Raw genomic sequence first — 24,995 nt, forward strand, 5'->3', positions numbered from 1 at the left:
AGACAATTAGATTGATAGAAGATACAATCTATCTGCAATATTAAGGTGATCCACCGCCCCAACCCCCCAAAAAAAAAAGAAAAAAAAAAGATGGCTGGAGAGAAAATTAGGGGGTTCCAATCTGCAGCTTGACCTGGCTTTGTTGAATTAAAAATAAAGTAATTATTGATGCAACAAAAACTCTAAGACCTTTGATTTTTAATAAAGTATAGTGGTTATTTTCCACAACAAGATGACTCTCACGAACACAATGTTCTCCGTTGCTCTACACGACTGAAGTCAGTACCATCGATGTGCCAACTTCTGTTTGGTAGCATCCGAACCGTTCGGGCAACAAACTAATATCACCCCACTGTGGAAAGATTCACCGGAACACGATGGTGTTCTAGTAAAGGCCAAAGTCAATATTTTATCAAATCATTTTTTTATACCTAAAAGGGGTCCTAAAATTCTAAATCAAATAGCTAAATGATCCATAGTGTGACCATCTTAAAACAATTACATATGTCAGCTTAGCACCCCCCTCCCCCAACATCTTAGACTCTAAAGAATTAAGCAATAAGGCCCGAGGGGATGTGGTATATGGCCAATATACCACGGTTACGGGCTGTTATGCACAACGCAACGCGGCTTGCCTGGATACAGCTCTTAGTATATTGGCCATGTACCACAAATCCCTGAGGTGCCTTATTGCTATTATAAACTGGTTATCAACGTAATTAGAGCAGTAAAAATTAATGTTTTGTCATACCTGTGGTATACAGGTATGATATACCACGGTTGTCAGCCAATCAGCATTCAGGGCTCGAACCACCCAGTTTATTATCTAAAATAACTGTTTGGGCAGCACCAGTGTGGCATAATTGCAGGAATATTTCAGATGTTTACTAGGCGCACACACAAGACCATTAGAGTTTTGTTTATTTTAGAAAACTAAGACATGCTAATCACCAAAGGATGTTTGTTACATTCCGAGGGAAGGAGCTATGAATGAACCTAAAATGTTTATTTCCCTAAAAACGGATATCAAACATTAATTAGCCATCAACACCAAATACAGCTTTATTTTATGTTTGGCAACAATCATCATTGATAAAAGATAAGAAATATGCTATTTTGTTTCATGATTTAAATGTCATTATACAGTACAACCACCTCTTTAGGCCATCCATCTGTCCTGGGACAACCGCGTATAGCCGAGGTCTCCAACGAGAGGTCAGAGGTCACAGTGGTCAGAAGACATTCTCCATCTTGATCAGTTCTATTATCAACTGGATGGTCTTCTCATCTATGTAAAAGTGTGTAAACAACACCATTTACCACAATTAAACGACACAGAGCACAATGTCATGAACACAAACATGTAGGGGGATTAGGAGGAGGAGACTGGAAGGATGAGGAAGAAGGAAAGAGAAAATGAGAGAGGGAAACAAGAGAAAATGGAGGGGGAAAAGACAGAGAAAGGGTAGAATATTACCTTCTAGATTCATCCGTGGGTTCTCCAGCTTCTTCTCCAGCAGTGAGTCTATGAGCTTCCTCAGGTGTTTAAAGATCACTCCGATCCTCACTGGGGCCTGTGGGGAGAGAGAGGAGGACAGGGAGGAACAGAGATCAGACAGAACCTTGCTTGCGACAGTATGCACAACTACACGGGTCAGTTTCCTGGACCTAGATTAAGGCTGCAGTCCAAACACATTAATTTCCAAACACGAGCGAAGAACTTTGATCACTTGTGTGGTTGATATGACCCACAATTCAATGCAAACTGTAGTCACGTGTCAAACTCCGGTGCGTGCGAACAGTGTCAAATTTAATCAACATGGCTGCATTTTTCGGCATGTGAGACAAAATTATGACGCTAGCGTGCAAAAAAAAAATACATAGATGACATTGATTTTACCGTTGGCAAATTGGCTTAGTCTCGTAGTGAGGACCCTATAAAACGTAGCTAAACATATTTTTTGGAATTCTGAAATGTATACTATAATACTAGCTAGCCAGCTATGGGTAACTGTAGCTAGCTATCTGACAGGAGTGCTAGCTAGCTACAGTGAGGGAAAAAAGTATTTGATCCCCTGCTGATTTTGTACGTTTGCCCACTGACAAAGACATGATCAAATCTATAATTTTAATGGTAGGTTTATTTGAACAGTGAGAGACAGAATAACAACAACAAAATCCAGAAAAAACGCATGTCAAAAATGCTATAAATTGATTTGCATTTTAATGAGGGAAATCAGTATTTGACCCCTCTGCAAAACATGACTTAGTACTTGGTGGCAAAACCCTTGTTGGCAATCACAGAGGTCAGACGTTTCTTGTAGTTGGCCACCAGGTTTGCACACATCTCAGGAGGGATTTTGTCCCACTCCTCTTTGCAGATCTTCTCCAAGTCATTAAGGTTTCGAGGCTGACGTTTGGCAACTCGAACCTTCAGCTCCCTCCACAGATTTTCTATGGGATTAAGGTCTGGAGACTGGCTAGGCCACTCCAGGACATTAATGTGCTTCTTCTTGAGCCAGTCCTTTGTTGCCTTGGCCGTGTGTTTTGGGTCATTGTCATGCTGGAATACCCATCCACGACCCATTTTCAATGCCCTGGCTGAGGGAAGGAGGTTCTCACCCAAGATTTGACGGTACATGGCCCCGTCCATCGTCCCTTTGATGCGGTGAAGTTGTCCTGTCCCCTTAGCAGAAAAAACACCCCCAAAGCATAATGTTTCCACCTCCATGTTTGACGGTGGGGATGGTGTTCTTGGGGTCATAGGCAGCATTCCTCCTCCTCCAAACACGGCGAGTTGAGTTGATGCCAAAGAGCTCAATTTTGGTCTCATCTGACCACAACACTTTTACCCAGTTCTCCTCTGAATCATTCAGATGTTCATTGGCAAACTTCAGACGGGCCTGTATATGTGCTTTCTTGAGCAGGGGGACCTTGCGGGCGCTGCAGGATTTCAGTCCTTCACGGCGTAGTGTGTTACCAATGGTTTTCTTGGTGACTATGGTCCCAGCTGCCTTGATATCATTGACAAGACCCTCCCGTGTAGTTCTGGGCTGATTCCTCACCGTTCTCATGATCATTGCAACTCCACGAGGTGAGATCTTGCATGGAGCTCCAGGCCGAGGGAGATTGACAGGTCTTTTGTGTTTCTTCCATTTGCGAATAATCGCACCAACTGTTGTCACCTTCTCACCAAGCTACTTGGCGATGGTCTTGTAGCCCATTCCAGCCTTGTGTACGTCTACAATCTTGTCCCTGACATCCTTGGAGAGCTCTTTGGTCTTGGCCATGGTGGAGAGTTTGGAATCTGATTGATTGATTGCTTCTGTGGACAGGTGTCTTTTATACAGGTAACAAGCTGAGATTAGGAGCACTCCCTTTAAGAGTGTGCTCCTAATCTCAGCTCGTTACCTGTATAAAAGACACCTGGGAGCCAGAAATCTTTCTGATTGAGAGGGGGTCAAATACTTAATTTCCCTCATTAAAATGCAAATCAATTTATAACATTTTTGACATGCGTTTTTCTGGATTTCTTTGTTGTTATTCTGTCTCTCACTGTTCAAATAAACCTACCATTAAAATTATAGACTGATCATGTCTTTGTCAGTGGGCAAACGTACAAAATCAGCAGGGGATCAAATATTTTTTCCCCCTCACTGTATATTAGCTTACTAGGTACATTAATAGCTTTAGGTTGGTTGTTTTTCAACTCAATTTCAAGATTTCCACCAAGGACATTGCCTCTCCGATCATCACGCTCCCTCACTTGGGCAAGGGACATTTAAGGAACACTCGGATGTGACGATGTAAAACATCATTCAAGGGCTGAGGGTGTAGGGCCAAGGGCTGTCTACTTTGAATTTGGACTGCAAGCCTAAGACAAGTATTGGACTAAAGAGCACTTACAATGGAGATTCTCTATTGAGAAGTAATTTTAGTTCAGGAGTAGACTTAATCTGGGTCCGGGAAACAAGAGTTCGATTTTCTTTCTCTTTGTGTATCACAGTGTCTCTGCTGTAGCACTGATGTACCCCTCTAGTCATCCATAATAATAAACATGTAATACAGCTGACCCAGAGAAGAACTCTGACCTGGAAGTGTATCCATCCGTCCAGAGAGATGAGTCTCTCCCGGTGTTGTACGTCGATGTCCCCTCCAAACAGCAGCATGGGGAACGGAGAGATCAGGGTCGTGTCCCGCAGGTAGATCTTAGAGTATTTTACCTGAGGGAGAGTCAAAATTTGATTAAAACATGAGGAACTTAATAGTATTTTTTAATAGTATAAAAAAACACAGTCAATTATTATATTTAGGCCTCCCTGGGAGTTAGAGGTTGCCCCGGCCTGGCCGCACCCTTGGTTAGGATTAGAAGTAGGGAGAATTTGATCCTATATCTCCAGTTAAGGGAATCTTCTACACCCAGTGAGTAATCGATCTCACCATAGAGATTACAGATGGGTAGATTGAATGGGACCAACTGACCTTCTCCTGGAAGAGCAGCCAGCCGCGTGTCTGCAGGCAGCGGTTGACGGAGGAGGGGTGGACCTGGGCCTTCCCCTGGGCTGTCTCCACAGAGCACGCCACCCGGTCCAGGACGTCCACAGAGGGAGTGTAGAGGATCCGCCCCACACTGTCATACAGTCCTGCTGTCAGCACCGCGTTCAGGACACAGATCTGAGGCTTACCAAGGGGGGTGAGGGGAGCCTGGGGACCCCTGGGGTCAGACCGATCCCGGGAAGGTGGTCCTCGACCGGACCTGGAGGAACCAGAGAATCCAGCCTGGTCCATCATACGCATCAGCTCCTGTTTGATGTCCTGATGGGGAAGAGATCCAGGTTTAATGTCCTTATTAACCACTGTAAATGTCGCATGATCTCTTATAACTACTGTCACTGTGTATAGCAGTTAGACATGCTCACCAGGGTTGGGGTAAATTACATTTCAATTCAGTCAATTCAAGACATAAACTGAAATTCAAAATTAAAATGGAATTGACCCCAACCCTGACGCTCACTGTTAAAGCATACCAGATGAGAGAACCAGACACAAGTTAGAGAATAGAATACCTCTATGGTGATGAGGGCGTTGCGGTTCAGGAAATGTTTCCTGCAGTAGGCCATTTCGGCTCGATATCCCTCACTGCGTATGTTCTTCCACCTGTTAGCAGAACAATACCATTAGGGAACAGAAACAAAGGAACCAAGATGGTGGCTGAGCCATTAGAAGTGCACAGGAACAATCAACATATTCAGGGTTAGGCTATGTCACAGTTGCTTTAGAGAGAACAGGGTCCAGGGTCTTATTTATTAGGCACAAAATGGAAGAAAATAGATTGAAACAGAGGTAATAGGTGAACTTGTCCAATAAACATGTTTTCTTTACCATCACTGCCATGTGCCCAACTGAACATGACCCTGAATTAGCCATCTCAGATTTTGGTCATTCATACTTTTGAAAAGAGATGCACCTACCCCAGGTAAGCATTGTAGATAGTCAGGTGATCTGAGTTGGCTACAGCCAGGGTAGCTTTAGCCAGGTTAGCCTGATCCTTCTGGTTCATGGGCGTGGCAAAGGGAGACTTCTCCGAGATCGCTGCTGCTATAGTCGCCTGCAATACAATTACATTCAGTCATCATGGATTTAGAAAATTAGATGTATTCTTTAAAGCTGGAATCCGTAGTTGCTACATCCATTTTTGGACTTATAAATTAATTATATATATGCATTGATTCTCAAAGAATATAACTACTAAATGCCTTATGAGCTGTCACACCCTATCAGAACCCAAAATATAAGTTTGTTTTACTCCAATGTTTGTAAACAATGTAAAACGTAAACAAACACGGTATAGCCTCAAAACATGGTTAAAACTATCATTTTGATATCATGGACGGTCAGTCCTTGCATCCATAGCCATGTCTATGAATTTGAGAGTGGCTACATTTCTCCAGGCCCATCCCTCAGCTTTTTACCAAAACAGAGGCGGGGTGCTGCTTTTTTATTGTTTAAATTACGGATTCTAGCTTTAACTAGGTGAGTCCCATATCACATTGTTGACTGCTGATTTTGCAAGCAGTTAATACAATACAACAGTATAATACAATGCTAATTCAGAAATGTATGACACCACGCATGGACTGTAACTTACGATTGGGTCCAGACAGCCCAAGATGGCGCCGAAGATGAGCATCTTGCCGATCTTGACGTTGACAGGCAGAGTGGCGAGATGGTGACCCAGCGGGGTGAGGGCGTGGCCCTCCGGTATACACGCCCCGATCCTCCGGAGCAGGCACACAGCGTTACTCACAGACTGGGGCTGGGGCGCGTCTAGGGCTCGACACAGGAACTCCTCTGGAGAGCCATACTCACATTTCTGTAGAGGGGACAGAGACAGAACAGTGGTGGTTAGGGTGGTTGGGAAGGTTAGGGTGGTTAGAGTGGTTGGGAAGGTTAGGGTGGTTGGGAAGGTTAGGGTGGCTGGGAAGGTTAGGGTGGCTGGGAAGGTTAGGGTGGTTGGGAAGGTTAGGGTGGTTAGGGTGGTTGGGAAGGTTGGGGTGGTTGGGAAGGTTAGGGTGGTTGGGAAGGTTTGGGTGGTTGGGAAGGTTAGGGTGGTTGGGGTGGTTGGGGTGGTTGGGAATGTTAGGGTGGTTAGGGTGGTTGGGAAGGTTAGGGTGGTTGGGGTGGTTGGGAAGGTTAGGGTGGTTGGGAAGGTTAGGGTGGTTGGGGTGGTTGGGAAAGTTAGGGTGGTTGGGAAGGTTAGGGTGGTTGGGATGGTTGGGAAAGTTAGGGTGGTTGGGAAGGTTAGGGTGGTTGGGAAGGTTAGGGTGGTTGGGGTGGTTGGGAAGATTAGGGTGGTTGGGAAGATTAGGGTGGTTGGGGTGGTTGGGAAGGTTAGGGTGGTTGGGATGGTTGGGAAGGTTAGGGTGGTTGGGAAGGTTAGGGTGGTTGGGATGGTTAGGGTGGTTAGGAAGGTTAGGGTGGTTAGGTTGGTTGGGAAGGTTAGGGTGGTTGGGGTGGTTGGGAAGGTTAGGGTGGTTAGGGTGGTTGGGAAGATTAGGGTGGTTGGGAAGGTTGGGGTGGTTGGGAAGGTTAGGGTGGTTGGGAAGGTTAGGGTGGTTGGGTTGGTTGGGAAAGTTAGGGTGGTTAGGGTGGTTGGGAAGGTTAGGGTGGTTGGGGTGGTTGGGAAGGTTAGGGTGGTTGGGGTGGTTGGGGTGGTTGGGAATGTTAGGGTGGTTAGGGTGGTTGGGAAGGTTAGGGTGGTTGGGAAGGTTTGGGTGGTTGGGAAGGTTAGGGTGGTTGGGGTGGTTGGGGTGGTTGGGAATGTTAGGGTGGTTAGGGTGGTTGGGAAGGTTAGGGTGGTTGGGGTGGTTGGGAAGGTTAGGGTGGTTGGGAAGATTAGGGTGGTTGGGGTGGTTGGGAAGGTTAGGGTGGTTGGGAAGGTTAGGGTGGTTGGGATGGTTAGGGTGGTTGGGATGGTTGGGAAGGTTAGGGTGGTTGGGAAGGTTAGGGTGGTTGGGATGGTTAGGGTGGTTAGGAAGGTTAGGTTGGTTGGGAAGGTTAGGGTGGTTGGGGTGGTTGGGAAGGTTAGGGTGGTTGGGAAGATTAGGGTGGTTGGGAAGGTTGGGGTGGTTGGGAAGGTTAGGGTGGTTGGGAAGGTTAGGGTGGTTGGGTTGGTTGGGAAAGTTAGGGTGGTTAGGGTGGTTGGGAAGATTAGGGTGGTTGGGGTGGTTGGGAAGGTTAGGGTGGTTGGGGTGGTTGGGGTGGTTGGGAATGTTAGGGTGGTTAGGGTGGTTGGGAAGGTTAGGGTGGTTGGGAAGGTTAGGGTGGTTGGGAAGGTTAGGGTGGGAAGGTTAGGGTGGTTGGGAAGGTTAGGGTGGTTGGGAAGATTAGGGTGGTTGGGAAGATTAGGGTGGTTGGGGTGGTTGGGAAGGTTAGGGTGGTTGGGGTGGTTGGGAAGGTTAGGGTGGTTGGGAAGGTTAGGGTGGGAAGGTTAGGGTGGTTGGGAAGGTTAGGGTGGTTGGGAAGATTAGGGTGGTTGGGAAGATTAGGGTGGTTGGGGTGGTTGGGAAGGTTAGGGTGGTTGGGAAGGTTAGGGTGGTTGGGATGGTTGGGAAGGTTAGGGTGGTTGGGAAGGTTAGGGTGGTTGGGATGGTTAGGGTGGTTAGGAAGGTTAGGGTGGTTAGGAAGGTTAGGGTGGTTGGGGTGGTTGGGAAGGTTAGGGTGGTTGGGAAGGTTAGGGTGGTTGGGATGGTTGGGAAGGTTGGGGTGGTTGGGAAGGTTAGGGTGGTTGGGAAGGTTAGGGTGGTTGGGTTGGTTGGGAAAGTTAGGGTGGTTGGGAAGATTAGGGTGGTTGGGGTGGTTGGGAAGGTTAGGGTGGTTGGGATGGTTGGGAAGGTTAGGGTGGTTGGGAAGATTAGGGTGGTTGGGAAGGTTAGAGTGGTTGGGAAGATTAGGGTGGTTGGGATGGTTGGGAAAGTTAGGGTGGTTGGGATGGTTGGGAAGGTTAGGGTGGTTGGGAAGGTTAGGGTGGTTGGGATGGTTAGGAAGGTTAGGGTGGTTGGGATGGTTGGGAAGATTAGGGTGGTTGGGAAGGTTAGGGTGGTTGGGAAGGTTAGGGTGGTTGGGGTGGTTGGGAAGGTTAGGGTGGTTGGGAATGTTAGGGTGGTTAGGGTGGTTGGGAAGGTTAGGGTGGTTGGGAAGATTAGGGTGGTTGGGATGGTTGGGAAGGTTAGGGTGGTTGGGAAGATTAGGGTGGTTGGGATGGTTGGGAAGGTTAGGGTGGTTGGGAAGGTTAGGGTGGTTGGGATGGTTGGGAAGGTTAGGGTGGTTGGGAAGATTAGGGTGGTTGGGGTGGTTGGGGAGGTTAGGGTGGTTGGGAAGGTTAGGGTGGTTGGGGTGGTTGGGAAGGTTAGGGTGGTTAGGATGGTTGGGAAGGTTAGGGTGGTTGGGAAGGTTAGGGTGGTTAGGGTGGTTGGGAAGTTTGGGTGGTTGGGAAGATTAGGAAGGTTAGGGTGGTTGGGAAGGTTAGGGTGGTTGGGATGGTTAGGGTGGTTAGGAAGGTTAGGGTGGTTTGGAAGGTTGGGGTTGGTTGGGAAGGTTAGGGTGGTTGGGGTGGTTGGGAAGGTTTGGGTGGTTGGGATGGTTGGGAAGGTTAGGGTGGTTGGGAAGGTTAGGGTGGTTGGGATGGATGGGAAGGTTAGGGTGGTTAGGAAGGTTGGGAAGGTTAGGGTGGTTGGGATGTTGGGAAGGTTAGGGTGGTTAGGAAGGTTAGGGTGGTTGGGAAGGTTAGGGTGGTTGGGATGGTTGGGAAGGTTAGGGTGGTTAGGAAGTTTAGGGTGGTTGGGAAGATTAGGGTGGTTGGGATGTCTTTTTGTCCTTTATTTAACCAGGGAAGTCACATTGAGATTTATATTTTTCAAGTGAGCCCTGTGAGTAGATTGTTCCTGTATCTAGTATGAAGATTATCTAAGAATAATTAAGTAATAAGACACCTTGGGGGGTTGTGGTATATGGCCAATACACCACGGCTAAGGGCTGTTCTTAGGCGCAACACGGAGTGCCTGGATACAGCCCTTAGCTGTGGTATATTGGCCATATACCACAAACCCATAAGGTGCCTTATTACTATTATAAACTGGTTATCAACGTAATTAGAGCAGTAAAAATAAATGTTTTGTCATACCCGTGGTATATACCACGGCTGTCAGCCAATCAGCATTCAGGGCTCGAACCACCCAGTTTATAATTGTCAGTGTACCATAATATGAAGACACAGCTCCTCCAGGGGAACCCTCAGTATCTCTGGTATGGCGTAATCCATGAATGCCTGAAACCTGTTACATAGAAGAACATTCACAATCAGGTTGTAACGTGTGTAGCTGCTGACCTCAGATAAGGCTGTAGAGGTATTTGTGCCGTAGACAGCAACTTGTTCTGTGGTTGAGAGGGAGAGGCTGACCTGAATTTGGGGTACAGGCGGAAGCAGAAGCCGTCTCGCACGCGTCCTGCCCTGCCTTGCCTCTGGAGGGCACTGGCCTTGCTGACAAACGTCTCCACCAGGGAACTCATTTGGCTACTCTCATGGTACTTGTTTTCTTTGGTCTTTCCGGTATCAATAACGAACACAACATCAGGTATGGTGACTCCAGTTTCCGCTATGTTTGTGGACAGCACAATCTAAAATAGAGACAGGGTAATGAAAATGATTGTTTCAGCAGTATGTATCTCAGTTCATCACTGCACTAAAGAAAGAAACCCCAGCACCTTCCTAACTCCAGCAGGGGGCACTGTAAATGCAGCAGCCTGGTCCTTAGATGACAGTGTCGAGTGCAGGGCTACCAGTTTGTACCTGAATAGGGAGACATAAACCAATCTCTTTATGAAAGCTATAACCTTTGCTACAAAATAGTTTACCACCATGTTGACCTGATTTTGGCTACACATACCTATTAATGTATTCCACTAAACGCAACAATGAATTTATAAATAGCTAGCACTCAAGATGGCATTCTTCTCAGGAGGACATTGTCAGTGAAGACTATAAACTCACCTGTCTTTGCCACGGAACCTCTTGTCTGTGGAGAGCAGGTCATAAAGCTGTTGGATGTGGGCCAGACCTGGGAGGAACACCAAAACAGCTCCATCCACCACTGCAAACTGAGGAGACTTATCTGGGGGAAGGGGAAAGAATATTACAGTTGGCGCAACACCAATCAATCAATCAATCAAATCAATCTAAATCTAAATTGCCCTAATTAAAAACAACTATAAAACAACAACCATAAACCACATATAGACATGAGATTAACTCTCCAGTCTATAGCTCTCTCCACGTCCTCACACTGGGCTGAATGAACCCGCTATTCTGTCCAGGAGGTGTATATTTACCCAGGTAGTCGAGCAGGTCCAGGACCAGTTCCATGTTGATCTTGTTGGGGTTCATGTACTGCAGGGCGTGGCGGGTCCGGCTGCTGAAGTGGTCCAGGTCAGGACCCAGGTCCCAGCCAGAGCCTGAGTCTTTCACTATAAACTCCTGGAGAACACACACACAAAACACCATGAGTTATGTATTGGTTCCTGTTCACTGTAATGCACAACATGGATCAGATCTGAGGCATTTACAGTAGTTTAGAATAGGATAGCACACAGCACAATGATTCAGTATAGTTTAGGACAGGGGTGTCAAACTCATTTTAGCTCAGGGGCCACATGGAGGAAAATCTATTCCCAAGTGGGCCGGACCGGAAAAATCATGGTATATATAACTTAAAAACAACAACTTCAGATTGTTTTCTTTGTTTTAATACGATCAACATACAACATAAAGCTGGAGCCTGAGGACAGTGTGTCCAAAATAGTACAAGCACAACATCACTATTAATCATAAAACACGTCAAGTTTATTTGAAAATTCTAAAGAAAAAGAAAAAGAACACACAAACACACAATGCCTCAGTGATTAACATAACTGTTTCACAGATCACAGAACTATATCAGGGTGTCATTTCTCAGGCAGAAATGTAGATAAAAATAATGAAATCCTGTTCCCCAAACAAGTGCAAGAACCACAGAGTCAATAATAGGTTAAATATACAAATAAAATAAAAACAATTAAAAACAATAGCACATCAACATAAAAACATAAAGCTGGAGCCTGAGGACAGTGTCCAAAAGCACAACATCACTATTAATCATAAAACACCTCAAGTTATTTGAAAGTTCTGAGGACAAAGAACACACAAACACACAATGCCTCAGTGATTCACATAAGTACATCACAGATCACAGAACTATATCAGGGTGTCATTTCTCAGGCAGAAATGTAGATAAAAATAATGAAATCCTGTTCCCCAAACAAGTGCAAGAACCACAGAGTCAAGAATAGGTTAAATATACAAATAAAATAAAAACAATAGCACATCAACATAAAAACATATAAACATAAATCTGAAAGCGTTGCTCAAACTCCCGTAACAGTCCCGTTATTTTATCTTTGAACCGCTTCATGTCTGCCACATGTTGGGTCGCGCACACATTTTTCAGACAGGGGAAGTGAGCTGCATCACCACCGGCAAGTTGCGTCTCCCACAATGACAGCTTCAACTTGAAAGAACGTATGCTGTCATAATACTGCGTGACAACTTTGTTGCGCCCTTGCAGCTGTTTGTTCAAGTTATTCAGGTGCTCTGTAACATCCACCATAAATGCAAGGTCCTGCATCCATTCTGCGGAATGTAATTCTAACACTGGTTTGCCCTTTTCTTCCATGAACTGTTCAATTTCTTCTCGTAAATCAAAGAAACGCCTCAGCACCTCGGCTTAACCATCTTACCTCAGTGTGGTATGGCAGGCCATAGATGTGGTCTTTCTCTCTGAGAAGGCTGTCAAACTGACGGTGATTCAGGCTTCTGGATCGGATGAAATTAACAGTTTGGATGACCACCTTCATGACGTTATCCATCTTTAATGACTTGCAACACAAAGCCTCCTGGTGCAAAATACAGTGAAAAGTCAAAAAATCACGTCCTCCATTTGCAGATCGCACTTTCTCTCTGAACTTTGTCACAACGCCTGCTTTTTTCCCGATCATTGAGGGCGCACCATCTGTAGCCAGGCTGACAGCGCGGGACCAGTCCACTCCGACCCTGTCCAGCAGCGCCGACGAGTGCGGTAAAAATATTAGCTGCTGTTGTTGTATCTGTCATCGGCACCAACTCCACGAACTCCTCGGTGACGGTCAATGTGTCATCAACTCCGCGGATGAAAATGGCCAGTTGTGCAACATCTGTAATGTCCGTGCTTTCATCAATTGCAACCGAAAACGCAATAAATGACTTTACTTTTTGCTTCAACTGGCTGTCCAAATCCACTGAAAGATCGAAATCCTGTCTGCAACTGTGTTTCTTGTCAGGCTGATATTTGCAAAAAGCCTGCCGCTTTCAGGGCACACAATCTCCGCTGCCTTCATCATGCATGTTTTTACAAATTCACCCTCACTAAATGGTTTTGAAGCCACTGCGATTTCATTAGCAATGAGGTAGCTAGCTTTCACTGCAGCGTCACTGATGTCTCGGCTGTGAGTAAACACAGACTGCTGTTTCTTCAGACCCGCCAACAGTTAATTCACCTTCTCTCATCTCCGCTGTCCTTGAAAGTTGTCATATTTGTCGGCATGAAGACTCACATAGTGGCGACGAAGGTTATATTCTTTCAGCACTGCAACATGCTCTGAACACACCAAACATACAGCTTTCCCATTCAATTCCGTGAATAAATAGGATGACCATTTTTCTTGGAACACTCTGCACTCTGCGTCCACTTTTCTCTTTTTTGACAGAGACATATTGGGGCAATGAGGGTGCCAAAGCACATAATGTTAAAAGTAGAAGCCGTAATAAATATCGCGGGCAAAACAAAGTAGCTCATTGGCTGCACGTGCTTGACCTACTTGCTCTGCCCCGGTATAAACAGTTTGCTTGCTTAACACAATTGCTATTGCGCCATCCAGTGGACGCAATTGGAACAGCAGTTTATTTTATTGAAAAATTGCAGCGCATTTTTATACTTTACAAAAGTTATTTATTATTTTTATTTTATTTTATTTTTTTATCATCTCGCGGGCCGGATTAAACCCGTTTGCGGGCCTGATCCGGCCCGCGGGCCGGACGTTTGACACCCCTGGTTTAGGAAATAACACGGCACTTCTACAGTGTTTTCAGAGACAAGTCAGTAATCAATCTGATCCTGAGATCCAATGCAGCAAGTAGGTACTATCACAAGGCCCCTCTATCCCAGAGATCACACCCCTGTCTGTCATACCCCATCTCACCTGGTGCTGCATGTTCTTCCCTCCTTTCTGCGTGAAGTTGATGTTGACCTCCTCCTCCTCCTCAAGGATCTTCTGGCTGTATTCAGAGTCCTTCTCCAGAACATAGCCCGTCTCCTCCACTATGTCTTCCAGGTGGAACACCTGACAATGGAGGAGCAACAGAGCACTTCAGAACCACAGAAATAGAATGACACTTTCTGCTTTATTGCTATGGGGACACTCAAAATGGCCGGCAGTCCACCCATTATTACATTTTTGACCTTTCTATTCATTTTAATTCTATGGTCAGAACACATCAGGACAACACCATACAGCATCTGAGAGATGCACTGTAACAATGCTACATTGAGTGCTGAAATAACATTTTATATCAGGACAACAACAAGTAGTATGATACAAATAACATCATCTTTGGCACTTAGACCGATTAGGACAGAAATATAATTGACTTGTGATGGAAAATTCAATTTAAACAGAAAATACAGTTCATATTTTAATATTTGTGAACGATTGGGAAATGAAAAGTTCCCGACATCTAACCTCGACAGGGAAGGTTCTGCCAGGGATGTTGACTATAGGGCAGCGGTTGAAGTAGGCGGCAAACTTATCACAGTCGACCGTGGCGCTCATCATGACCAGGTGCAGGTCGGACCGTTTCTGGACCACGTCCTTCAGGATGGTCAGCAGGAAATCAGACTGGACGCTGCGTTCATGGACCTAGAATGGATGAGACAGACAGCGTGTTTCAAGGCAAGTTTATTTTGATCACATAATGAGTGGTTATTTGGCATGCAAGGTAATATGTAGATCAGTAATTCTGCCCAGTTTGGCTGCAATGTAGTCGATCTAAAACATGCACAGACTGAAGTGTGTGTGAGAGTCTGACCGAACCCTGGGCACAGTGGGCAGTGTGTAAGAGGTCAGATATCAGTGTAGTGTCCATACTAGAGGTCTTCACGGATCCACCCGTACCCAAATGCCCCCGATCCGGGACCCGAGCGGGTCCGGATCCAGAATTCTAAGTAATGTCACGGGTCTGGGTCGGATCTGATATGATTGTCACGGGTCTCAGGTATGTGTAATTTTAACGGACTTGTCCGGAAGGGCCCGTACAGATCCAAACGCGACTGCTGCAGTAGAGAGAGAGATAGAGAGACAGAGAGACATTTTAATGCAGCTGCTCTTGCTTTTCACGAGAGTGGAGCGTGTAGCTTGTTGTTGGCCAATCATAAGTCATCAAGCGGCAATAGGTTACAGTCATAGAGCCTCGCTCCGTGTGTGGCAAAAGCTAGGAGATACCCTACATGGCCAGTCAATGATGAGAACTACACTATATATACAAAGGTATGTGGACACCCCTTCAAATTAGTGGATTCGGCTATTCATCCACACCCGTTGCTGACAGCTGTATAAAATCAAGCACACCGCCATGCAATCTCCATAGACAAACATTGGCAGTAGAATGGCCTTACTGAAGAGCTCAGTGACTTTCAACGTGGCACAGTCATAGGATGCCACCTTTCCAACAAGTCGGTTCATCACATTTCTGCCCTGCTAGAGCTGCCCCGGTCAACTGTAAGCGCTGTTATTGTGAACTGGAAATGCCTTGGAACCATTACGGCTCAGCCGCGAAGTGGTAGGCCACACAAGCTCACAGAACAGGATCGTCTGTCCTCGGTTGCAACACTCATTACCGAGTTCCAAACTGCCTCTGGAAGCAACGTCAGCACAAGAACTGTTCATCAGGAGCTTCATGAAATGGGTTTCCATGGCCGAGCAGCCACACACAAGCCTAAGATCACCATGCGCAATGCCAAGCGTCGGCTGGAGTGGTGTAAAGCTCGCCGCCATTGGACTCTGGAGCAGTGGAAATGTGTTGTCTGGAGTGATTAATCATGCTTCACCATTTGGCAGTCTGACAGACAAATCTAGGTTTGACAGATGCCAGGAGAACGCTACCTGTCCCAATGCATAGTGACAACTGTAAAGTTTGGTGGAGGAGGAATAATGGTCTGGGGCTGTTTTTCATGGTTCGGGCTAGGCCCCTTAGTTCCAGTGAAGGGAAATCTTAACGCTACATACATTCTAGACAATTCTGTGCTTCCAACTTTGTGGCAACAGTTTGGGGAAGGCCCTTTCCTGTTTCAGCATGACAATGCCCCCGTGCACAAAGCGAGGCCCATACAGAAATGGTTTGTCGAGATCGGTGTGGAAGAACTTGACTGGCCTGCACAGAGCCCTGACCTCAACCCCATCGAACACCTTTGGGATGAATTGGAACGCCGACTGCGAGCCAGGCCTAATCGCCCAACATCAGTGCCCGATCTCACTAATGCTCTTGTGGCTGAATGGAAGCAAATCCCCGCAGCAATGTTCCAACATCTAGTGGAAAGCCTTCCCAGAAGAGTGGAGGCTGTTATAGCAGCAAAGGGGGGACCAACTCCATATTAATGCCCATGATTTTGGAATGAGATGTTCGATGAGCAGGTGTCCACATACTTTTGGCATTGTAGTGTATCTAATCAATAGAATAATTAAAAGTTAAAGGATAGGCTACAACGACCAAGAGTCAACAGGCAGGCTGCTACTTAATATTCTGAATGGAGTTAATGTTATTTGTAACTGTAGGATGAGAAAGCGCATGCACTGCAGCCTCAATTAGCCCAGCTAGCTAACGTTAGCTATCTTAACTAGCTTCTCCTGGTTTGATGCAGTCAAGACAGGTACAACGTAATCATATTGGATGATAAATAACCTAGTTATGGCAGCTATTAGTTTACTATAGCGAGAGTCGGCTTGGTTGCTGTCTCTCGTCTCTCCCTCCCCGCTCCCAATGTCACTCGCTCACAGTACGGCCCCTCCCCCGCCTGCTAGAGCGGCACCTCTCTCTCTCTCTCCCTCCTCTCACGCTTTATCAGCTCTGGTTAATAAAGTAGCTTAAAAAATGAAATACCGGCCTCCCGAGTGGCACAGCAGTCTAAGGCACTGCATCACAGTGCTAGAAGCGTCACTACAGACCCGGGTTCGATCCCGGGCTGTATCACAACCGGCCCAGCGTCGTCCGGGATAGGGGAGGGTTTGGCCGGGGGGACTTTACTTGGCTCATCTCGCTCTAGCGACACATTGGTGGGGCTGGCTTCTGGGTTAAGCGGGCGGGTGTTAAGAAGCGCGGTTTGGCGGGTCATGTTTCGGAGGACGCATGACTTGACCTTCGCCTCCTGAGCCCGTTGGGGAGTTGCAGCGATGAGACAAGATCAAAATTGGGGAGAGAAAAAGGAGGTAAAATAAAATAAATAAATAAATAAATGAAATACCTCGTCCACTATGATGTGGGTCAGAGAGCTGAGCATGTGGTCCTGCTGCAGCTTCCTGAGGAGAACCCCGGTGGTGCAGTACAGCAGACGGGTCGAGTCCGAAGACTTGTTCTCCATCCGGATCTGGTACCCGCACAGCGACGACTGAAACATCAACATTGTAAACAAATAATAGAAAATACCTTAATCAAATGTGTTGCATTCTGCTTTCAACTCTTCCCTTACACAACACCTAACCTTTTTGAGACATCCTAAACCCCTAACCACCTAACATAACCCTTTAACCACATCCACCAGCTTATCACCCCCACCTACATGTAACCTACTGTAGTCAACCTCAATCCAATCTCAAACCACCTAACCACTTCCACCAGCCCATCGGCCATTCCCTCTAACCTTGGCTCCAGGCCCGTCGTCACAGCCCAGCTCCTGAGACACCCTGCTGGCCAGACTCATGGCAGAGATCCTGCGTGGCTGGGTGACCACTATGTTACAGGGCTGGGCCTCAGCTTCCCCAGTCAGCAGCTCCTCCAGGATAAACTGGGGGATCTGGGTACTCTTCCCGCTGCCCGTCTCCCCTGCCACCACCACCACACGGTTGCGACACAGAGCCTCCATGACCCGCACGCGGTGCTGGAACACCGGGAGCTGCTCTCTTTCCGTCTGTAGTGTTTAGAAACATTTTGTAAAGTGTCACTCCACAATATTACAACTATTGATAAGACATTAAAACTGATTAAAAATAGATTAAAAACATTACAGACCTGTAACCGCCGGGACAGTGCCGAACCACGGAGCTTCAGAAGAAGGGCCCGAGCCGCCGCCTCTGCAGCCCCACCACATCTCTCCTTCGGGGTAATGGTTTTCCCTGGGTCCTCCTCTTCCTCCAGGTTGGCCAGGCTCTCCCAGTCATCCTCGGGCTCGTCCCCAGCCCCCTGCAGCCCTGGCTGGGGAGAAGGACACTTCTTCTGGGGCTGCTGCTGCTTCAGCCGGGTCAGCAGCCGGGCGATGAACTGGTCTCGGGGTTTGTTGATGGCCGTGCGGAGCTCCTCCTCCTCTGCCTGCTCGCTGTCCCGCCACTCCAGCCACACCTCACGGTACGTGGGAGGGATCAACATATGGACTGACTGGGATGGAGGGAGGGAGAGAGGGAGAGAGAGAGAGAGAGAGAGAGAGAGAGAGAGAGAGAGAGAGAGAGAGAGAGAGAGACAGACAGACATAGGTTATGGTTATTGGAATGTAAAACAGCATCAGAAACACACCTGACTCTAGTTGAGGTTACATACAGTATGAACTCACCTGTCCTTTACACAGATTGTAGATGGCCAGTGTAGCACCCAGGTGCTGAGCCTGCATGCCATCCTCAGTTAGGATATTGGGACAAACCTCCAAAACATCATCCAGTCTCTGAACACGAACCCTGGGAGAAACAATACCAGTCTTACTGTAAGACAAAACTTAATCACAACACGTCATACACTGTCTAAGTCTGGCTGACACCAAACTCCAAGTCTTCCTGACTTCACCACCTGGAAAGGCTCCTTGATGTTGTAGGCATGATAATGAAGGGGCTGTGATTTTTAACTGGTTGGTTCTCCTCTGTGTCTTTCTTACTCAAACGCCCACATAGACAACCACACACAGCCCCCGAGCGCCACCGCCCCAAACCCTGATTGGTTCTCTCAAACTTTGTTATTTTCTGGGGGTTGAGACCTCACGGAAGGGGGCAGCGCTTGGGGGCTGTGTGTGGTTGTATCAGGGTTAGGTGGTGGGGCTCAGGGGCTGTGTGTGAATTCTGCATTAAAAACAGACTTGTGTCCTGACCAGTGTGTCAGCTCTCCCTGGCTGTGCACCATGTGGGTCACGTCAGCCAGGCTACAACTGTCTATCTTCCCAACACTAAGCCAGGAGCATAACAAATTGTTGAATACGGATGTGCAGCTTCTCTGACTACCAATGTTGAGGTCAATTTTAATTTGAATGCAGCTAATTCAGTAAAATAAACTGAAATTCCAACTCAATGAAAACTCAATGAACTAGCAGAGTTGACTGAATTAAATGGCATTGATCACAAGCCTGCTGACTACTTTAACAACATGCCAGAGATCCTGAGATTGGATCCAATCACTCACCTGCACTTCCAGTATCTCCCAGCAGCAACCTTCTGGAAGGAAGGAGCAGGGCTCTTAGGGAGGTTCTTCCTGACCCAGTCAATCAGGAACTGTTTGGGGGACTTGCCGGTCCAGCTGCGAGCCGTGTAGTCAAAGTTACGGATGTCTTTAGGCTCATTCTTTTTCACTGCTGAGGAGACAGAAATAAATGTGATGTTTTAATACGAAACCTTAGTACCACACTCAGTTATACTGTAATGTGTAGGATTTTACTACACAGCGTAGTATGCATTTGTATGCTCATACCCCAATGCCATGCATGATTGTTTTGGATGAGTATAGAGACAGTGCATCATATACTCAGTTGACACCACAGGAGGTTGGTGGCACCTTAACTGGGGAGGACGGACTCGTGGTAATGGCTGGACCGGAATCAGTGGAATGGTATCAAATACATCAAACACATGGTTTCCATGTGTTTGATGCCATTCCATTTGCTCCGTTCCAGCCATTATTATGAGTCATCCTCCCCTCAGCAGCCTCCACTGGTTGACACAAAGATGTTTGGGTCAATCCATTCTTACTTTTCTCTGTGGGAGGGGTCTTTTCCTTTTCAGCTTGTTCAAACAGGCCGAATGATAGTTCTTCCTTCCCCTCATTTGGAGCAGGTGGTTTCTTCTCCTCGACTTTGGGCGTGTCTACAACTTTTATCACTGTGTTGAACATAGGATGGGATTCTAGTGGCTTCATCTCTAAAATGTGAATAGAAACATAACCATTAATATGTGGTGTGAAAATAAAACCAATACACTTCTATCAAATATTATCAAAAAGGATGCTCTGTGGTCAAATACGGAACATAACAGTGTTACTGTAAATAGTTTGAAAGATAATGTATGCAGATCAGGGATGGGTAACTGGTAGCGGCCCATGGCCCCCATTATGTACGCCCACGGATCCATTTCCAAAAACAAAACATATTTATAAAAATAAAAAAATTGGAACTGTTGAGAGTTAGAATAGTAGAATACACAAAGTGCAATTTCGAAAACTGGTTGTGCATCACCAGTTTCTCTCTTGTTATATCAGTCAGCAGCTAGGTTTCCATCCAGTTTGCAACAGATTTTAATGTGAATATTCTAAAATCTGTATAAAACAATATGAGCATTTTCCCACCAGGGATGTGTTTCAATTAAACATACTTTTTGTGGATAAAAGGCTGTGCGTGATGACGTAGTGCACATAAACATTACTTTTGCCGTTACATTTCCATAACTCTCTCTCCTCTGCTCTTGTCCTTCTAGACCTGTCTGCTGCCTTTGATACTGTGAACCATCAGATCCTCCTCTCCACCCTCTCCGAGCTGGGCATCTCCGGCGCGGCTCACTCTTGGATTGCGTCCTACCTGACCGGTCGCTCCTACCAAGTGGCGTGGCGAGAAGCTTTCTCCGCACCACGTGCACTCACCACTGGTGTCCCCCAGGACTCAGTTCTAAGCCCTCTCCTATTCTCGCTATACACCAAGTCACTTGGCTCTGTCATATCCTCACATGGCCTCTCCTATCATTGCTACGCAGACGACACACAACTAATCTTCTCCTTTCCCCCTTCTGATAACCAGGTGGCGAATCGCATCTCTGCATGTCTGGCAGACATATCAGTATGGATGACGGATCACCACCTCAAGCTGAACCTTGGCAAGACGGAGCTACTCTTCCTCCCGGGGAAGGACTGCCCGTTCCATGATCTCGCCATCACGGTTGACAACTCCATTGTGTCCTCCTCCCAGAGTGCGAAGAGCCTTCGCGTGACCCTGGACAACACCCTGTCGTTCTCCGCTAACATCAAGGCGGTGACCCGATCCTGTAGGTTCATGCTCTACAACATTCGGAGAGTACGACCCTGCCTTACACAGGAAGCGGCACAGGTCCTAATCCAGGCACTTGTCATCTCCCCGTCTGGATTACTGCAACTCGCTGTTGGCTGGTCTCCCTGCCTGTGCCATTAAACCCCTACAACTCATCCAGAATGCCGCAGCCCGTCTGGTGTTCAACCTTCCCAAGTTCTCTCACGTCACCCCGCTCCTCCGCACACTCCACTGGCTTCCAGTTGAAGCTCGCATCTGCTACAAGACCATGGTGCTTGCCTCACGGAGCTGTGAGGGGAACGGCACCTCCGTACCTTCAGGCTCTGATCAGTCCCTACACCCAAACGAGGGCATTGCGTTCATCCACCTCTGGCCTGCTGGCCCCCCTACCTCTGCAGAAGCACAGTTCCCGCTCAGCCCAGTCAAAACTGTTCGCTGCTCTGGCACCCCAATGGTGGAACAAGCTCCCTCACGACGCCAGGACAGCGGAGTCATTCACCACCTTCCGGAGACACTTGAAACCCCACCTCTTTAAGGAATACCTGGGATAGGATAAAGTAATCCAAACGGCAGCCAAGCATCAACCATCATGTCACCAGAATAAGACCCTCGATATTTATTGCAAAGGAGCATCAAGCTCCTCCCCTTGCACATTCACCACCCTGTGAAGTTCATCATAACTTATTCATCTGTAGCCTAATAAACTGCATGGTTTCACGAGTCGTAGTGGGAGGACCACACACTATATCATCACGTGACTCCAAGTTTACTTCCATATGATGGTTATTGTTATTATATCATAAGGTGTTTCTACAGTAATTTCTCGTATAATAAATTTTACAGACACAAAAAGATCCCACCTTGTCGAACGAACAAATTGTCTGTCGGCATTTATAAAATTGTACCGGCATTTCACGTTTCCATCAGCCCGGTCGTGACTTTTTTCATGCGTCAGATAATGAAATAGTTGGATGGAAACATGAGTTACTGACAGTCACTCAATTAGCCATTGGCAGCTAAATAGTTTTAGATTGGTAAGTTAGTCTGGCCGCTAGACTATCTAAACTTGTTGTCATCATGGTGGAATTACCGACCGGGTGGCCCCCCCATTGATTTTGTTAATCACTCTCACTCAGATATAATTTCTCTCCACCCTATGGCAAAATGTGTACAATTGCAGGAAAGTAGCTGTAAAACTGCTAATTCTTCTCTACGCACCATGGCAAAATTAGTAGAATTGCATGAAATTAGTTATAAAATAGCAAAATCTTCTTTCTGCCCAATGGCTAAATGTGTAGAATTGCAGCAAACTTGCTTGAAAATGGCAACATTTTTCTCTTTTTGGGGGGGCAACAACATTTTGCTTTGGGCCCCCAAAAGGCTAGGGCTGGCTCTGACGGCATGTGTGGGTATGGATGTGGTACACAGACCCGCGAGCCACTGCGGCCCCTCATGATGTGTTCCGATTTTTTGTGGCCCCCACCACTATCAAAGTTGCCCATCCCTGATATAGATACTGTGAGTGTTCAGTTGACCATGGAGGACCCAGACACACCTTGCTGTATGACCCTGATTCTGTCCTGTGCAGTCCTCTGACCTCCTTTGTCCTTCTTGGCCTTGGCTGTAGCAGCCATCTCCTTAGCATCGTACAGCTGTGCAGTGAGCACCAGGTACCTGTCGTTCTACACAACAACACAAGATCACAAGTCAATGACACAACCAGAGTGAAAGAAACAGTACTACCCATCAAGTAGTATTAGTACCCAGTAGTACTATAGATCCCTAGAACTTTTGGAAAAGTAGCCTGGGTGCCAGTCCTTATGGAATTGTCATGCTAAACATTCCATAAGGAGTTAGCAAGAGAGCAGAAACAGACTGGCACCCAGGCTATCAGAAAAGTAAGACCAGATTAGAGCGTCATCATTTATACAGTACATGTCAGTGTAACAGGTGAGTGTGTGACATGATTGCTGAGTTCAGCTTACCGGATCAAACTTCTCATCCAGTTCTGGGTTCCGTGTCTTCTTCCCACTCTGCTCCTCCTCTTCTTCGCTGCTCTCCTCACTGGACTGCTCTGCGTATCTAAGGATCCACTCCTTCATACTGGCCCCCTCATCCTTCACAGGCACCTGTCAACATGGAGATCACCATGGAGATGACTGATGAACTCACAGGGATAATTTATTGACTCACAGACTCAGAATGTGTAAAAATGTTTCCTATAATCTTACGTTGCCAGACTGAAATGTTGCATTCGCTCCGCATACTCTAAGCAACACAAAGGAAAGGGTGGATCAAGGCTATATTTTCCCCACCTTTGCCGGCTCTTTCTTCGTCTCTTTGGGAGACTCAGGTTGGGGTGCTTGGGGTGCAGGCTGGAACTTGGGCTTGGTCTCATGGTTCTCTTCCTGCATCCTCTGACTGAAACCTGCTGGCAGCTCCTCTGGAGGAGAGGAGGAGGAGGGAATCAAAGAAAGCTAGAGTAAAACGAGTCAGTCAGAGGATCAGTATAGAAGTTTGTTGCGATAAGAGGGTAAAAAAAACCAGACAATTTGAACATCTAAGTAAAAGTACCATCTTTCAGGTTCAGGCAAAGCCAGTCGAGGGCAGAGTGCAGGTCTCCTCCATACAACACACTGATTTTCATGGCTTCCTCAATGTGCTCCGTCTTAAACTTGAACTTCTGCAGAGCTAAGTAGAGATCCTGTAAAACACAATCACAGGCTATATCATGACAGTGTAACACAAAGCATATGACATTAGAATAGATTAACAAAAGACATGACAGACATGAGAATCAAGGTTTGTTTGTTACTGTGACACATTATGTTCTTTACCAGCAATTTCTTGTTGGTGAGTCTTCCTGATATCGGCCCTTTGTCTCCATTCTCTTGTCTGAAATCATTGATCAGTTTGATGATCTTCTTCTCCAAGTCTGCTTGAATGACAACCTGTACCAGAAGTAAAACATTTAAGAAAACGTTTATAAAGTAGTAGGCTAATAACAGGGTTAAACATCAGACACATACAACAGTCTATTCTGCACACTTACTTTGAGAATAGACTTGTCAGCGACTCCTCCTGTGTCCACTTGTGCTGTGTTTGTGAGGCTGTAGGTCTTTGGACCTGTCAAAATAGTCAAGGAAGGTGTCAGAAGGTGTATTGTAGGCTATTATTACCTACCAGGGTTTTTCTGACTCATAACAACAGCCACAGCCTTCTGAGACCTAGCTCTGCTCAGACCTAGCTAGCTAACTAGACCTTACTTTATATGAGTAACATACCCTTTGGTTTGTTTTCTTTCACAGCAGCTTTTGCAGGAGTTGGCTTCTGCTTTTTCCCATTAGTAGCAGGGTCAGCCACGCCGTTTCCAGCAGCAGGAACATTGCCTCCTGCTGCTGCCGGTGGGACTGTTGGGACAGTGGCTGATTTCTTCTTCTTTCCACCCATTGAGAGACTGCGATCTGTTGCCCTAAATGTATATTAAATTGAAAAACATCTGCCAACAGGTAATTTCATACGTTTCTAGAATTATGATGGTTGTCTCGCTACTCTGAAAACAGATGGCTAGCTAGCTAGTAACGTTAGCTAGTTAGCAAGCAGCTACACCTTGCAGACACCGGTGAAAAGACAACAGCACTTACAACGCAATCTGTCTGTCACGTTATAATAACACGTTATAACACAGCTGTCCTAGACTAGTATATCGGCAATATAGACGATTGACTATTCAAGAGTGGAGTCCAGCATGTTTTCTATAGTCATAATAATGCTGTGGCTAGTTTGCCAAATAATAAAACGCGTCTAAAATATTTTTTTCGAGTTATGAATTGGTAGTTTCCGGTTGCCGTAGCGGAAATAATGCTGTTGCATTGT

General features: G+C 46.5%; 1 protein-coding gene across 1 annotated transcript; it reads right to left on the minus strand.

Moving 5' to 3' along the window:
* Nucleotides 1-904: 904 nt before the first annotated feature.
* On the minus strand, nucleotides 905-24,931 carry dhx29 (DEAH (Asp-Glu-Ala-His) box polypeptide 29). Its single transcript, XM_041885528.2, has 28 exons — nucleotides 24,764-24,931; nucleotides 24,404-24,591; nucleotides 24,172-24,245; nucleotides 23,957-24,070; nucleotides 23,694-23,823; nucleotides 23,435-23,562; nucleotides 23,105-23,248; nucleotides 22,675-22,801; nucleotides 19,837-20,004; nucleotides 19,274-19,442; nucleotides 18,441-18,561; nucleotides 17,906-18,268; nucleotides 17,538-17,804; nucleotides 17,142-17,285; nucleotides 14,368-14,544; nucleotides 13,828-13,968; nucleotides 10,888-11,032; nucleotides 10,550-10,670; nucleotides 10,264-10,348; nucleotides 9,959-10,176; nucleotides 9,758-9,833; nucleotides 6,149-6,373; nucleotides 5,472-5,608; nucleotides 5,067-5,157; nucleotides 4,483-4,815; nucleotides 4,092-4,223; nucleotides 1,478-1,574; nucleotides 905-1,288 (listed from the first exon to the last, which is right to left on the minus strand). The coding sequence occupies exons 2-28, from the start codon at nucleotides 24,567-24,569 to the stop codon at nucleotides 1,233-1,235; spliced, it is 4,149 nt and encodes a 1,382-aa protein (XP_041741462.2). The 5' UTR covers nucleotides 24,570-24,591; nucleotides 24,764-24,931; the 3' UTR covers nucleotides 905-1,232.
* Between the last annotated feature and the right edge of the window lie 64 nt (nucleotides 24,932-24,995).

Source organism: Coregonus clupeaformis, chromosome 9 (genome assembly GCF_020615455.1).
Source record: "Coregonus clupeaformis isolate EN_2021a chromosome 9, ASM2061545v1, whole genome shotgun sequence".
NCBI lineage: Eukaryota > Metazoa > Chordata > Actinopteri > Salmoniformes > Salmonidae > Coregonus > Coregonus clupeaformis.

Bases quoted from the DNA above. Each gene is read 5' to 3' on its own strand.
- dhx29 (XM_041885528.2), bottom strand. From the start codon at position 24,569: ATGGGTGGAAAGAAGAAGAAATCAGCCACTGTCCCAACAGTCCCACCG. The intron at 17,286-17,537 runs GTTAGAGGGAAT...TTGATGTTTCAG, and splicing joins ACGACGGGCCTGGAGCCAAG to TCGTCGCTGTGCGGGTACCA. The intron at 4,224-4,482 runs GTCAGTTGGTCC...ACTCTCCCTCAG, and splicing joins GGCTGCTCTTCCAGGAGAAG to GTAAAATACTCTAAGATCTA.